This window comes from Alosa alosa, chromosome 10 (genome assembly GCF_017589495.1).
Source record: "Alosa alosa isolate M-15738 ecotype Scorff River chromosome 10, AALO_Geno_1.1, whole genome shotgun sequence".
NCBI classification, from domain to species: Eukaryota; Metazoa; Chordata; class Actinopteri; order Clupeiformes; family Clupeidae; genus Alosa; species Alosa alosa.
This window is the reverse complement of record NC_063198.1, coordinates 23,666,817-23,682,792: the sequence shown is the minus strand read 5'-3', so window position 1 is coordinate 23,682,792 and position 15,976 is coordinate 23,666,817. Positions and strand designations below refer to the sequence as shown.

Genomic DNA, 15,976 nt, shown 5'->3' with positions numbered 1-15,976 from the left:
CTCTACATGTCAGCCCTCCCTAACATTACCATGGCACATAAGCCAGGCAGGTACAGACCCATAAATGTCAGGACAAAGTCATAAGATTACTACAGCATCTCTTCCTCTTTCTGCCATTCAAGAATGCTTTATTTCCTTTACATCATTGTCTTCCGACAGTGTAAAACATTTTGAATATAAATATTATATAAGAAATAGTTAATAGTTAATAGCAACAAACATCTATCTAAACTAAATTAATGTTAAACCATGGTTACCTAGTTTTATTGTGATTGGTTGGACATTGTGCATTAAAACCAATACATGCACAGGTCCTAGGTAGTCCTGTTAGTTCTCCTCGCCTCTTATACCTGACCTCCACTGTTTGTGCGTCTGTGTCTGTGTGTGTGTGTATGTGTGTGCATGCGTACGTGTGTGCGTGCATTTGTGTGTGTCTGTGTGCACACATTTGTGTGTCTGTGTGTGTGTACATGCGCATGCACATGTCTCTGTGTGTGTGCGTGTCTTTCATTTGCAAAGCAGCAGTTGTAATTGTTGTTATGCAATGATTTTGCCTATCCGGAATTCTTCATAAAAAGAAAATACAAATGGAAAACAGATATTGTTGAAGGGGAGAAAACATTTATGTGTGTATGCACTGCATGCATGTGAAAAGTTCATATTTTGAAATGTTGCCACACACTACAAACAGTGATGTTGTGCATGTGTATGTGTTTAAGACAAAGATACAGACAGACAGACATACAGACAGATAATGTGTGTGTGTGTGTGTGAGAGAGAGAGAGACCCAGCATAGCAAAGTGTGAGAGATTGGATGGGAGCAGAGCTCAGATAAATCGCTCTTTGTATATGGGGCAAGGTGTCCCTAACTTTCAGGTACAGCAGAAAGAACACTTCCATTCCATCCCTCTCCTCCCTTCCTCCCTCCCTCCCTTTATTTTGGGTCAGCTAGACTCCGGGGAACTTAAAGAGGCAGCATCCTCTCCTTCCCCTTCCCCTCCATCCCTCTTTCAACCCCTATCCCTCTCTCTTCATCTTTATTTAGTCATCCAGACAGACAGTTAACCCCACTCTTTCACTCTTTCCACTATAGCACCCCATTTGATATCGCATTGAGCACATATACCCAACATATCATTTTCCAAGTCATCATCTTGAAGTCATCTTGTGTTAAAAGTTGTTATTCTGTGATGTGTGTATGTATGTGTGTGTGTGTGTGTTTACACATTTTTTTCTTCATAGTTTGTTTTAGCTTCTGTGTAGCCCATCAGCTCTCTTCTGAAGGGAAATAGGGACAGGGCATGAGAACCGATGGAGCAAATGAGAGATCTCCCTGACCATCTTAGAGCAAGATCTTCATCAGAAATGCATTAAAATGTTGATGACATAGTGCATAGAAATGTATCTATCTCTCTCTCTCTCTCTGTCTATATGTGTGTTTCAAGCTTTCTGTATGTTACTCTTGAAATTATTATTTTTTACTTGTAGGCCTACCTTGTCTATGAGTTGTGTGTAGACTGCTACTGGGCAGTTACTGGGCATACTTTTGTTACATTAGACATCTCCGACCATGCAATGGGTACATTTTTAGCTCGCATAGGCTGTGTGTCATGCATTTTTCATGTAGAACAAATAAAACACATCTACATCCAAGCTAGCTCCAGACCCTGATATGCGTCTGGCCATGATGGATTGTTTGCTCGGTGGCTGGCGGAGCTGCTGTAGTGAAACGGACTCTCTGTGGAGACACTGCCCCCTAGTGGAAGGTTGTGAACATATCACTTGTTACTGCACTACACGTTTGACGCAGATGCATTGAACATCTTTGCTGAAGTGCATCTAAAATAGCCGGTGACTGAATTGAATGCCAGCACAGGCTCAGGCCCGGTCCCAGCATGAAGGAGTCATGTGGTCTGACTTTGACATAGTTTTCATGCATGGATGAAGATTACCTGCGCCTGAGGTGTGCAAAATACTTTTAGCCTATAGTCAACAGCCACCATTATTCATCCAAACTACAGACAGCACAATAAGACTTCACAAGACCTAAAAAGGACCTTTGTATAGTATGATGCTGATACTCTTAACAATTCCTGTCCAGAGCCTCATTCTTCATCAGTAAGGAACAGGCTCAGCAACATTTTCTCACTACATTTATTACAGTGAATCATACAAAAAAGGGTGAAAAATCTGAATTTTGTTCTGATACAGTGTCTGTGTGTGTGTTCGTTCATGCGTGTCTGAAATACAATTCTGAATTGAACAAAACTACAAGAGGAAGGGGTGAATCAGAGAGGGGGGAGCCAAACTCAATTGAAAACTGTCCCTATAAGAGGTATATTAATGAGAATACCTGCAGTCTGTTTAAGGAAGCCATGGCTATTACACCACGCATAACAACTCAGGGTGTGGAGGACCATCTAAGTCTGTTTAACGCCAATATTCTCAGGATATTTGACTAGCACCTACCAAGCTTAAAAAAGTCCCCAGGAAATGTAAAGCACCATGGAGGTATACCACAGCAGTAGCGACTCAGAAAAGAGAATGTAGGAAAGCTGAGCGTAAATGGACAAAGCAACCCACATAGCAAAATTTGACCGGCCCACCTCTGGCCCACTACCTTACTTCAGGGTAGTGTGAGTGTTGGCCCACTTCTGGCTTGGTCCCCGGCCCAAAAATGGCCCAGTCACTGATGACTGACACAAAGAATTTGCTCTGGCCCAGGTGTGGCCCACACACAGTAAAATTACTGTTATTGTTTCTCTTGGCCCAGGTGTGGCCCACACACAGTAAAATGACTCTTATAGTTTCTCTTGGCCCAGTTGTGGCCCACACACAGTAAAATGACTTATTGAGTGTTGGCTGAGTGTCGGCTGGGTCCCTGGGCCTGTACTGGCCCACACACTATAAAGCTGATATGCTGAGTGTTGGCTGAGTGTCGGCTTGGCCCCGGGCCTGTACTGGCCCATACACTATAAAACTGATCTGACTGAGTGTTGGCTGAATGTCGGCTTGGTCCCCGGGCCTGTTCTGGCCCACACACTATAAAACTGATCTGACTGAGTGTTGGCTGGGTGAATGATCTGACTGAGTGTTGGCTGAATGTCGGCTGGGTCCCCGGGCCACATATGGCCCATTAACTACCAAAAGTACTTGAAAATAAACAGAAATCCAGAACTAGTAATTAAAAGCACAAGCTACTTTTATTAACAAGTTTAACAAACACAACCTTGCAAATAAAACAAACATTTTAAACATAACAGACATATTATGTTTAAAGACATGTATGTCTTTTACATATATATATATACACTTTAGAAATTACAACAGTTAAAATATACAAGCTACTTTTATCTACAAAAATCTACATCTTTCATTAAAAATAAACATTTTAAAATTATATAATGATTCAAAGAAATAAATTATTCTAAATTAACATAATTAAACATTTACAGAAATATTCTGTCTCTCTCCCTCACTCACATACTTTTCTCTAAAAGAGTTATTCTATTGTCAGTAGTTGTGGGTTGTGAGTTAAGTGTAGTGTTAGTGCTTTAAATTTAAAAAACCCAAATTTTATGAACATGAATGAACATGTTTCATGGGAATGTGTTTAAATGTCCACTGAAATGTATGCAAATGCCCTATGCATAAGCAAAGCATTTGTAATTAGAGCTGAAAATTGCAATCTCAAAAGTTCTTTGTATCCTGCAATGTAGTATGTTTTTGTTGGTTTGCCACGCACTGATCTGATTCCATGATTTTGTAGAGGGTAACAGCAAAGATGGGTTACACATAGAGGAGGAGGAGCCCGCAGCAGGAGCAGATAGGCCTATGTCAGGATCAGGCATGGACATTGGTAACCATTATTCAGAGAAGGAGAAGAGAGAAGTGTAAGTGATGAAGGACAACAGCAAGTTATGAGAAGGACAGCAGTAAGTGATGAAAGAAGAGAGTAAGTGATAAGAACAGACAGATACTGTAAACAGACTGAGAAAGAGCTGACACAGCAGTAAGTGATGGGGCAACCAACTCACATGATGACAGAGACAACAGGAAGTGATGAAAGATAGAAAAACTGCAAGTTAGGACAGCAAAACAGCAAGTTACTAGAAGGACAAGAACAGTTGAACTGCTGATGAGAAAAAAAACAGCAAGAGATGCCAAAGACTAGTGCAGGGAGATAGTGTGAGAAAGACAGAGTAATTGATGAACCATAAGCAACTGATGAGACCACAGAGAGTGATGAAGAGAACAGCTAGTAATAAGGACAAAAAAACAATAGCAAGAGGTGATTATGATGCGTTTTCTCTCTCTCTCTCTCTCTGTGTGTGTGCAATCCCATTTTAACATCAAACATTTTGCTGGTTTTTGGTAGATCTCTGGCATAGATCAAACAACAAAAGAGCAGTTAGGTGATGGAGAGAGAAGGGAGATCAACAGAAGGAGTTGCAGAACATTTGCTTAATGATACATTACATGCAACCTCACACTTAAATGTGTATGTACTTCAATATTAATTATTAGTTTAATTAATTATATTAGTAATCCAATAATAAATAATTTGGGCAGTCTGATGTAGTCTGTTGTCTACTATAATAACACCTTTTATGTACTGTATATATATATATATATATATATATATATATATATATAAAATCCTCAGCTAATCTGTAAATTTACATCCGGTCCAGCCGGGCTAAGCCCAGGTTGTCCTTAAAGTCTAGAAACGCCCCTGCTCACAAGCGAACGGAGAGTTGCTAGACTAGCCCTGGCCGCTAGGGGCACGTCTAGATCTCTAGGCTACTTACAACTAGGACTCAAGTAAAAAACTTGGGAGTCATCTTAGATGGGGACCTTACTATGAATGATCACATCAAAAGCATGACTAAATCAGCATTCATGGCATCGCAGAAACATAGCTAAGATCAGAGATTTTGTTTCTAGACAGGACTTAGAAAAGCTTATTCATGCTTTCATGTAGGGTAGATTATTGTAACAGTCTCCTAACTGGCCTTCCCAAGAAGTCCATTAGACAGATTCAATTAATTAAAAACGCTGCTGTTAGATTATTAACCAAGACTAAAAAGAGAGATCATATTACACCCATTCTTAAATCTTTATTTTGGCTCCCAGATAATTTCAGAATTGATTTCAAGGTTCTACTCCTAGTATATAAGTCACTGAATGGACTTGGCCCCAAATATTTTTCTGAAATGCTTCCCCAATACACCTGGTAGAGAATTTAGATCTACTGGAACTTGTCAATTAATAGTCCCCAGGGTTAAAACAAAGCAAGGAGAAATGGCATTTAGCTATTATGCCACACAGCGCTGGAATCAGCTTCCAATAGATATTAGATTTTCCCCATAGAGTGTTTTAAAAAGAAACTTTCTCATTAATTTATTGATTAGTTTTTAGGTTTATTTTTATTTTTTTATTGATTTTTTTATTTTACCTCCTATTTATTCAGTCTTATTTTCCCCCTTGATCTATTTTATTTTATTAATTACTATTATTATTTCTGTTATTCTTTTAAGCACATTGAGTGGCATTCTTTGTATGATAATGTGCTATATAAATAAACTTGAACTTAAGTAAGTATATTAAGTATATATACTCTCTTGATCCCGTGAGGGAAAGTTGGTCTCTGCATTAATCCCAATCTGTGAATTAGTGAAACACACTCAGCACACAGTGAACACACAGTGAGGTGAAGCACACTAATCCCGACGCAGTGAGCTGCCTGCTACAGCAGGGCTCGGGGAGCAGTGAGGGATTAGGTGCCTTGTTCAGGGGCACTTCAGCCGTTCCTACTGGTCAGGGATTGAACCGGCCCCCCCTCCCAAAAAAAAAAAAAAAAAAAGAAAAGAAAAGAAAATCAGGGGAGAGCGCGAACGCAGTCCCCCACTACCAGAAATTGTGCCGTCGAGATTCCCACATTTTAGGAATTTGCAGGGGTCAGCACGACCGGCTGTGCAATGGCCGAGCCTTGCCCTGGGCAAACAACCTTCTTGACCATTGTATCACCCCTGCCAGGTAAGTATAAACTTGAATGGGTCACATACTTGAACTTGAACAAGAACACAAAAACACAGGATGTTATTTTATAAAATCTTTTATTGATTTAATCAGGGCTAATTAAAATGTTTAATAACTACAGTCTGTTCTTCTCCTTAAAACAGATATACAAACGCAACAACACATTTAAAAGATCCAATATAAATACAACATGAACAGGATTGTTTTCAAGTGAGCAGTTAAGAGTCGCCAGCCAATAAGCTGTCTTAGATTTTAGTCATCATGGCAACAGAGACCATGTGACAGAAGAGAGATGAAATATAGAAAACAAACAAACAAAAACAAAAACAATGACAGTCCGAGGACTAAAAGCACCCATAGGTCTTTTAGTGTATGTTACGGCAAACATACAGTTACTGTTTTAATGGGTCACATACTGTACTGACTCAACCAGTACCACCACAATCAAGCCCTTATTTTTCCTCCCAAAGACTTCAATGTGAGGTGGCTAAGAGGCTACAGACAGGACAGGCGTAGAAGAGGAGACCGGTTCAAGTCTACAGGACTGATGGACAGGCTTACAATGGGAGAGACAATGGCCTTCTCTCCCACAGGAAGACAGACTCAGAGAGGGGTGTACTATGAAGCAAAGTTACTGGCCTATCCAGGTTACTTTGGGAGTAACCACTGCACTGCACTGAGCATCTACTGTTTCAAAAGTGACGTTTCTTTTGAAAGTCAACTCCTGAACTCACCGAAATAAGCCAGTAACCTCGCTTTAGAATACACCCCTCCATCAGAGACCATCAGAAGGGCAGGAAGACCACGAGACACCACTGACTGTCTGTCTCTTATGCCTGCTGTGGATCCTGTCCTCTCCTCTATGGTTCGATCCACATGGGTAGCAGATCAGTATTCGGCCATCTTTTGAGCCCTGCGCTGCTTTTACTTTATAAGTCTGATCTCTACACTGCGTTGAGAGTTAAATGGTTAGCTATCAGTTACTTGTATGCATTTATTTAGAAATTATTTTTGGCATTATATTAAAAAGTAGGGATTCAAGTGAGAAAAGGCAACACAGTCCAGGGCTAAATGCCCTAAACGTTTAGACTTTCGGCTTTCATACTCCTCAAAAAGGCACACATCTAGAAGAAGCAAAGGTTTTCAGAAATGTAGCCAGTCAGCTTGACCTAAGTGCAGATATGTTTGTACTTATGTGTGCATGTGTTGAAGTCTCTAGAACTGAACACACAAAGGGGAGTCCGAAGCTGAAGGAAGAGTGAAGAGCTTCTTCAGCAAACTTCTGCATTTCATTTGTGTTGAGTGAATCTGAACAAAATTACATTTCTTTTTCTACAAAACTAAACATAAACAATAATAATAACAAACAATGACAAATGTTACAATTCTCTCTGAATGAACATAACTACATTATTAAAAAGGCAAATAATAGGTGTATTGCAACATTCTCCACAAAACCTCTTTAAAATCATCATCAAAATCATCATCATCATCATCATACTCAACATCATCATCATCAATGTCCACGCACACACACATATCATATTTCGAGAGAGGGCTTCTTCACTAAGAGCTCCAAGAAATGCAGAGAAATTGTGAGGGACTTAAGCCAGCACAGGCAAACACACACTGATCAGGACTTTTGATGTTTGTGTGTTTGTGTGTGTGTGTTGCATTTTAGCCTTGCCCTACCAGCAAACAGCACTGCTCCGGTTGCCTTCTCCCTTTACCTATGGCTGATATAAGAGATATGATTCTGCCATGTCTCAAGGGGAAGTGAAGCAGAGTCCGCCTCTGTGGCCAAAGCTACATTTAAATCACACATGATCAAGTCCCTTCAATCAAACTCTATTCATTCAACCCCCCCCCCCCCCCTCCCCCAAGGTTTCTTTACTTTTCTTTTCATAGACGTGGGCTCAGACAGCACTGGCTACCCAAAGAAGGAGCTTGCCAAAACCAGACACACACACGCGTGCCCAAACACACATACCCTTGTGTGTATCAATAATCGGCCTTTGCTATTGAGCAGGGCTGATCACCCCAAACATCAGTCAGGCCAGGGCAAGCGATTAAAGGGTCTGGCTTCAGGCAGCTCATTTGGGTCATCTATTACATGATTAAAGTGTCTCGTCTTCACATGCATTTTCTAATGAAACGTTCCCATCTGCAGCGTAAACACCGGACACTACAATACAGTACAGTAGTAAGGTAGTCACGGCACAAGCAGATGTTAGTTAGCAATATGCCTGTGCTTTGTAAATGGCATCCTTCAGGCGTGAGTGTTTACCACATGCCCTTTCTCATAGTAACATGTAAAGATGGCACAAGAGTCTCAAACTGGCAGACAGGACCTATATGCAACGAGTGACCTAGAGTCCACATTGCTCCACTCCATTAGACTCCTAAAATGCATGTGAATGAGCACAGAGACACAATCGTCCCAAACTGAAGAGAGCAGAGGTAGGATTTGGTCTCGCCTCGTCTCCTCTCATCTTCCTCTCCCTCCCTCTCTGTTCCTGCATTGGGATGCTAGCACACTGGAGGTCCCCGTGACTCCAGGCCTCTAGGGGGAGGTCTTGCATATAGGTTGGGAGACCAGTGCTGTCTGGGGATTGTGTCTTTATCCCTCCCCTGTCGTCTTTAAAGTGCTGAGGCCCCTTGCCCTGGTCCACCCACACTTGACCCTGGTACATCAGGACACAGCACGCCCGCGCTCACAGAAGCTGCACAGTCTAGACATAGATGGGACACAGGCCAGGACTGGCCAGTGGCTGACTGGAAGCCCAGACGTCTGTCTGTGCATCTGCCTGGCTCCCTCGTGCAGAGCCTTGTCAATCAAAAGAGGAGTCTAGAACAGATCGAGGACTGACCCGAGCCAGAACTCGGTCCAGACAGAGCTCTTAGGCTATGCTTTTGGTGTCCAGTCAGAGCTGAACTGTGACATGGCTTGTGTCCACTACACAGAGCAGTCCAAGATGGCAGATGACTGGGCTAGAGCTGAGGCCGATCCCTCCGTCTGAAGGGCTCTGCCCTGTGGCATGGGAGGAGGCTGCTGTGTTGGCTCAAGTGCTGCCACACGCTCCTCATAAGAGCTGGGTGGAGGGCTATACGGGGGGCATCGCATGACACGCGCAAACACAGACTGACTGACATACAGGCCCTCTCAATTACAAACACAAGAGGTTTTTCATTTGTACACAAGCCTCTGCTTACCATTTCGTTATATTTAAATAGTGCAATTTTTAGACTTTGTTTTTTTTTTATATATAAATAACTTTGTGCCTTTTAAGTTTTGTTTTCAGTTTTCATATACATGTATATGTCATCACTGGCTATGCAAAACCTTGTGCCTGCCGCTTAATGAAGCATTAACTCACCCTCCATGAAATCAGTTGGAGATATACCGCTACAGTGGTTAAGATCTTTTAGCCACTCTCAAATCAAAGCGTCACGCTAAAAGTGAGCTGGGATTCAAAGCCAGTGGGATCTCAATGACATGTTAATGGTTATTATGCCCACTGTACTGAAATACATTAGTTCTCTTCCAAATCACCCAATGATTTCAAAAGACATAGTACTTCAGTTATAGCACACCTGAAAAGTCTATTTCTGTCTATTAGACTAATAGCCTAAACTATAGACTCCCACTCTAATCTCTTCGGCCCCTAGAACTGGGATAGCATGAGGCACAAGGTTTTGCACTGGAAGCAACAAAATATGGCATACATATACACATGCAGACATATACACTGAAGGGACATATAGCTCAACGTTCAATACGTTTCAGTTGGTTCCCCAACAGATCACTTCTAGAACAGGTGAAAAAAAAAAGCACTTCCTCTTTAGAAGGTGTTCTGTTTCTTTACAAAAATACTCATCTTAGCAGGTGATCCTCTCTTCCTTTCTACAAATTACAGACATTTGTTTCTGGTATGTTGTCAGACTAGTAAAGAACAGTCTCGCTTACAACTTTGTGCAAACATTTTTCTGGAAGCTATGGTGGCCGAAGCTGGCCACTACCCCTAAGTGCCCCTCCTGAGACGGGCGGTCAGAGAGGTCAAGGATCAGCACGGCCACCATCTTGGTTCTCGACTAAACTATGAAACAGAATCGCAGAGGCATCAAACCTACATGACAAAAAGAACGCTTTTTAAATAGAAAGGTGATTTTTACTCCCAAATAAGAATGATTTAAGCTAAAAAGAAGAAAAGAAAAAAGGAAACAAGCATGGATTATGGAATATCATTTTGCCTCTGTGGTTCTGGACAATGCAAAAGTAAAAAAGAAAAATTACTGGAGGAGATCCACCTGGTTTGTGTTTTAAAACGGTGAACTCCCATGGTCATGATGTGAAGCAGTATTTACTGAAAGGACGCGTTACATAAATATTTGTACCGAGGCAGGAGAGCAAGATGAATAAGCGCGGTGTTCTTTTCTGTTGTTTCCACTCTTCTTTTGTGCAACTGCTTTCACACTAGTGTCCGACACCACTCCTGTTCATCTCAGGTGTAATGGCTGAGGGGGCTGAGGTGAGCAGATTTAGCAACCCCCCCCCACACACACACACACCCCCACACACCCCCACACACACACACACACACACACACACACACCCCCCCCTCAAACCTGCTGTCCCTTCTGCTTCTCCTTGTTGCGTGCGTTCCTGTTCTCTACCACCTGGATGAGGGGCGTGGGGTTCCCACCGCCCGTCCTCAGGTGCCTGGGGGGGGACGGGTGGTAGTAGTGTCCGACTGCCTCGCTGTACGTTGGGGGAGCCCCCTCCTGGCGCGGCTGGTTGGGGTAGCCCCCCACGGAGATGGAGATGGAGCCGGAGCCGGAGCCCGCACTGCTGCTGCTGCTGCTGTAGGTGGAGGGGGGCAGGGGGCCCATGAGGGGGCCCGGCCCAGAGATGGTGCTGGCGGGCGGGCGACCGACTTCAGGGTTGAGCTCCAGCTGCTGCTCGGGGTCGCGGAGCTGCAGGGTGCAGGGGCCCTGGTAGGGCGGCGGCTCCTCGCCGTCCGACAACGAGATGGTGGGGGGCAGCTCGATGATGGAGTGCTGCAGGTACGGCCACGTGGGCTGGAACCGACCCGCGCCCACACCGACACCACCACCAGCGCCGCCGCCACGAGAGCCCACCGGATCTGGGGGCCGAGAGCCACTCACCTGCTGCTGGGGACAGACAGGGGAAAGAGAGGGAGATAGAGGAGAGAAGAGTGAGAGGAGAGAAAGGAGGAAAGAGAGAGAGAGAGAAGAGAGAGAGAAAGAGAGAGAGAGAGAAGAGAGAGAGAAGAGAGAGATGGGGAGAAAGAAGAGAGAGAGAGAGATGGGGAGAGAGAATGACAAAAGACAGACAGAGAGAGATTGTTAATCCATTATTGCAATAGCTGTATGTGGGAATAGCTCCAGTGTTACAACCAGCGATGCAGAGTCTTGTCTTACCTCACTCGCACCACTAGAGGGCCCTACGCCATCAGATGGCCACAGACTTGTATCCTGTCAGAAAGAGAGAGGTGTTAAGTGTTCAGAATCATGGAGTAGGCTTCATTTTTTTCAGTAAAGAACACGAAACACACACACACACACGCTGCATTATTTTCTGTCACCATAACTCTATGAAGAATTTAATGGAACAAGTCTGCTAACAAATGAAGCCTTGTTCTCTACTTGGCTTTTGGTGCAGTAAGGCATGAAGTCAGTCCAGATAAACAAATCAATTCTATTTACACTGCAGGGGTGAAGTCATTTAAGCACCATCCTCATGTGTTTGTGTGTGAGCGTGTCTATGGTTATGTCAGTGGTGTGTTCTGTGTTTGATAGACTATTTGAATGAGCGCATTGTGGAGTGTACTTTCATTCATGAATGTGTCTAATGTGTGTGTATGTGTGTGTATATTTTTGTTTCCATATGTGTGTGTGTGTGTGAATTTGTGTTGGTATGGTTGGTGTGTATGTGAATGTGTGTGCATTTGTGCACAATATGTGTGTGTGTGTGTGTGTGTGTGTACTCACTGAGGTGAAAGGTAGGTGTTGTCTGCGTGCAGCGCTGTGTCTGGTGAGTAGCGAGTAGGCAGACAGTCTGTAGTGGTTGAGCAGGCAGGTGATCACTACCACCATCACCATCATAACCACCACTATCACCAGGATCTGCACAAACTCCAGCTGGCCTGCAAAACACACACAGAACCACACTGTTAGTTATAGCTGCGTTCAGACATAGGTGTAAGTTGCTCGCAACAACATAAGCGGACATTTGGAACTCCGAACTTAGGTGGCTCTTACACTGCTGCCATCTTAGTAATTCGGGTGGACATTATGTATGAGCTCGTGTCTGAATGAAGCGAAGAGCATGCAGAGACTCTGTTAATGTGCGTGTTCCACCACGTTCAATCTGTTCAACAGCGTCGGTGTCGTTTACACATAATGTACGCATGCAAGCATCATATCTGAATCACCCGAAGGGTTTGACAAAGATCCGCATTGTGGAGGACGTGTTTGAAAGCAGCTACTGATGCATGTATGCACACATATGTACACATTCTCACACACACACACACCTGTAACACCTACCATCATAAGAGCAGCAATTTACCCACAAAACCTCAATGATATCGGCAACACAGCTCAACAAGGATCATCCCACGTTACTTCAAGTAGTCTCAGAGTTAATATATTGTTATTATTGTATTGTAGTGTAGATGTGGAAAAACTTGTTGTAGAACGTTGATGGAGCAATAGTCAAACATGCAAACTGCGCTCACACACACAGACTTTGCTCAAGGATTACTACTGACCACAAACACAGGCAGTACAGACAGACACGGGTATTTCAGTTCAGGTCTAGATACGGGTCTAGACATACAAAGCAGACACCACAAACAAATAAGCAGACACTTCCCCCCCTCCTCTACCTCTCCTCTCTCTCTCACACACACACACACACACACACACACACACACACACACACACACACACACAATCCTCGAGACACAAATTGCGTTAAGAAGACACCAAAGGTAGATTCAGCGGCACTTCAATCAGAATTACAGGCCAACAGACCACGGTCAAGCTAAGAGAATGTGCTGGAGTGTGTTTTAGATAGAAGGCTCACAGTCGAAGCAGATAAAGAGATTTCAAAAGCACTCCTACAAATTTGACCTAAACTTAAACCAGCCAGACACCCAAGAAAAACATGGTAAGTGAACCCAACACAGTGATGTGAAGCCTTCAATCCCAGACTCAGCTGGGTTGCATTCAGGCACAAATTCAGAGGTGTCCATGCCAGAGATGCCTCAGGTGTCTGCTGAGTGTTCTGGACTATGGTCCAAACTAATAAAGCAAGAATGCGTATTAACATCCCTCCTTAGACCCATCGAGTAGCCTATCCGGCTGTTAAGTCACGATGCAATAATGTGCCGATAGTTCTCTTTCCAGTTCCAACTGCTTTCATAGCGCCCTCGTTTTTCTCCATAGACAGTAAAATAAACCATTTTTTTATCCGCTAGAGTAACCTTTCAAGAAAATGCTCATTCCACTACTCACTTGCTGCCACAACCTAATAAAATCCTACCGGTATGTTCCACGGAGGCCTGGACGTCAACCTTGATAATATCACTAAATCACAAAAACGGAGGTGATGGTGACAAGGTTTACAGGTTGTCACAACCGGGTGCGTTAGTAAACGTTTTTGGACGAAAAAGCTGTTGGACCCGTGACGCTGAACTTAATTTAATTGTTTGCCACCCCCTATCCCTTTGTAGACTAGCTGTCTGTTTGACTGTCTGCAGTGCATTGATAAGGCTAGCCACCTAGCCTAAATGGAAAGAGACAGGGTCTTTCTTTAAAAAGCTGGGTTTACTTCAGGAATCTTTCTTCATAACGTGCAGTTTTCCTAATCACTGCTGCCTAAGAGTGCTCTAAATTTTGGTAACATGCTTAGAGGAAATTCCATTTGTTAATGTGTTTATGGAGATTTAATTGATTCTAATGGCTAAAACAGGTATGTTTGTAAATGTCTGTTTTTATGGCATTATTGTTCACTAGTTTAGGTTCAAAACCAGTCTCAATTGACAGATCTGACTGACAGACATTAAATAACATTTCCCATCTTCATCTTCATTAACAGTATTTTATAGGTTTAGCACACACACACAGAACCAGTCAGACCAGGGCTTGTCTTCTCAAAGAGCCCATGCAAACCGCAGTTAAACCTGCAGACAAAACAAACCTCTGCCCACAAACACAAATGCAGGGCACTTAGAACACACACACACACACCCATGCAAACACACCCACACGCAGGGACTGTGCTATCCTAGTTTCTCTGCAGTGTGTTTGCTTAGACAGACACTCATGTGTACCGAAAGCAGTACCAGAGGTTTTACTCACAAATCAACCCCTCACACACATCCACTTCCCGTTCACGATCATGCATAACCCTCTGAAGTGCGGCAACATGGGAAACACAGAATATCTCAAAGTCCTCGCCTTGCGTGGATCAGCTGGCAGAGCCAGGGGCCAACAACCCCTGGGCCACGGATCCCATTCCCAAGAAGTAAACATCCCCAATGTACAACACCGTAAGCCACTACGATCCCACTTTCTGTGGGATCAATAAAGAGTAGTAACACAGTGGAGTATCTATGGACTTACTGAATTACTGATCACATAATGTAGCCTGTCAAATACAGGAAGTCACTCAGGATAAAAGCATCAGCTAAATGAATAGGCGAGATGATGTTAAAAACTACAAGGCCCATAATTCTGGTGTGCAGAAGAAGACTCACCCTCACACACACTGTGGTCACAAAACTCGTGGCCAGTTCTGGAGACAGGCTGCATGCTGTTAGCTCTGCTGTGCGTCACACACACTCCAAAAAGCCCAACGCTTCACGCACACGAACATGCACACACTTGAAGGTAACGCAGGTATGGATCCAGTAAGGAGAAGCGAAGCAAAGCAAGTAATCCAAGTATACAGCACCACAGCAACAGTCCAGAGTCCAGCGTCCAGCACTTTCTCCCCAAGAGTGACGACACACACACTGAGACACACACTCTGTGGCAGTCTGGGGTCTACCAATGATGGGAACACACCCCCACCTCATTTCGCATTCCGACACACAGCTGATCACTACCCCCGAGCCAGACAATAGAGCACGGCCGAGAGTGTGTGTGTGTGTGTGTGTGTGTGGAAGGGGAGGGGGGTGAGAACCACAGATGAGTCTGAAACTGCAGACTGCTGAGAAGGGGGGTGTGATTGAGAGCGAGAGACAGGGCATTCGAGAGGGAGGGAGGGAGGGAGAGAAGAGAGAGAGAGAGAGAGAGAGAGAGAGAGGCGGAGGTCTCTAGGGAGGCGGCTTTTGTCTTGACAGATTTGTTTGATAGCATGAAGACACTGCACAACACCCCGTGTTTATGAATGTGTGTGTGTAGGTCTCTTCTGGGTCTGTCTGTGTGTGTGTATACATGTATGTGTAGGACTCCTTCTGTGTCTGTGTCTGTGTGTGTGTGCGTGTGTGTAGGTCTCCCTCTGTGTCTGTGTGTGTGTCTGAGAAGTTTTTCCTAAACAGCATACAGTAACCACTCTGACTCCGATGGCTCATATAGGCGAACACGGGTCATTTGAATGTCAACTGCTGGGTGTGTGCTCAAAAGGAATCTAACCGTGATGATGCACTTCCAAGGAAAGAGAAGTGAGACAGTGACGCTTGCTTTGGGTGATTCTCATGCGTTTGTTTCCAGGCAGTTTTCATCCCAGCCTTGAAATGTAAACAAATAAAAACCAGCATGTTGGCTAAACCATGCTTAGACACACCGGTAACCTCCTGCCTTCTATAATTGTCTTAACAATGCAGAACAGCTTATGGCACCTTTAAAGTCATCAAATTAGCCTATTATTCTTAAGACACACACACACACACACAAACGGAAT

At 43.7% G+C, this 15,976-nt stretch overlaps 1 protein-coding gene and 1 non-coding gene across 2 annotated transcripts; both read right to left on the bottom strand.

Moving 5' to 3' along the window:
• Window positions 1-5,882: 5,882 nt before the first annotated feature.
• On the bottom strand, window positions 5,883-6,047 carry LOC125302717. Its single transcript, XR_007194954.1, has one exon. It is a non-coding gene; the product is annotated as a U1 spliceosomal RNA (small nuclear RNA).
• A 4,615-nt stretch (window positions 6,048-10,662) lies between these two features.
• LOC125301783 (protein TMEPAI-like) lies at window positions 10,663-15,157 on the bottom strand. Its single transcript, XM_048254520.1, has 4 exons — window positions 14,829-15,157; window positions 12,055-12,209; window positions 11,485-11,538; window positions 10,663-11,214 (listed from the first exon to the last, which is right to left on the bottom strand). The coding sequence occupies exons 1-4, from the start codon at window positions 14,881-14,883 to the stop codon at window positions 10,663-10,665; spliced, it is 816 nt and encodes a 271-aa protein (XP_048110477.1). The 5' UTR covers window positions 14,884-15,157.
• Between the last annotated feature and the right edge of the window lie 819 nt (window positions 15,158-15,976).

Excerpts from the sequence above, each read along its gene's own strand:
- LOC125301783 (XM_048254520.1), bottom strand. The coding sequence starts at position 14,883 with ATGCAGCCTGTCTCCAGAACTGGCCACGAGTTTTGTGACCACAGTGTG. Across the intron at positions 11,539-12,054 it reads AACACCTACCTTTCACCTCA|GATACAAGTCTGTGGCCATC; the intron begins GTGAGTACACAC and ends TCTTTCTGACAG. Across the intron at positions 11,215-11,484 it reads CCTCTAGTGGTGCGAGTGAG|CAGCAGGTGAGTGGCTCTCG; the intron begins GTAAGACAAGAC and ends GTCTGTCCCCAG.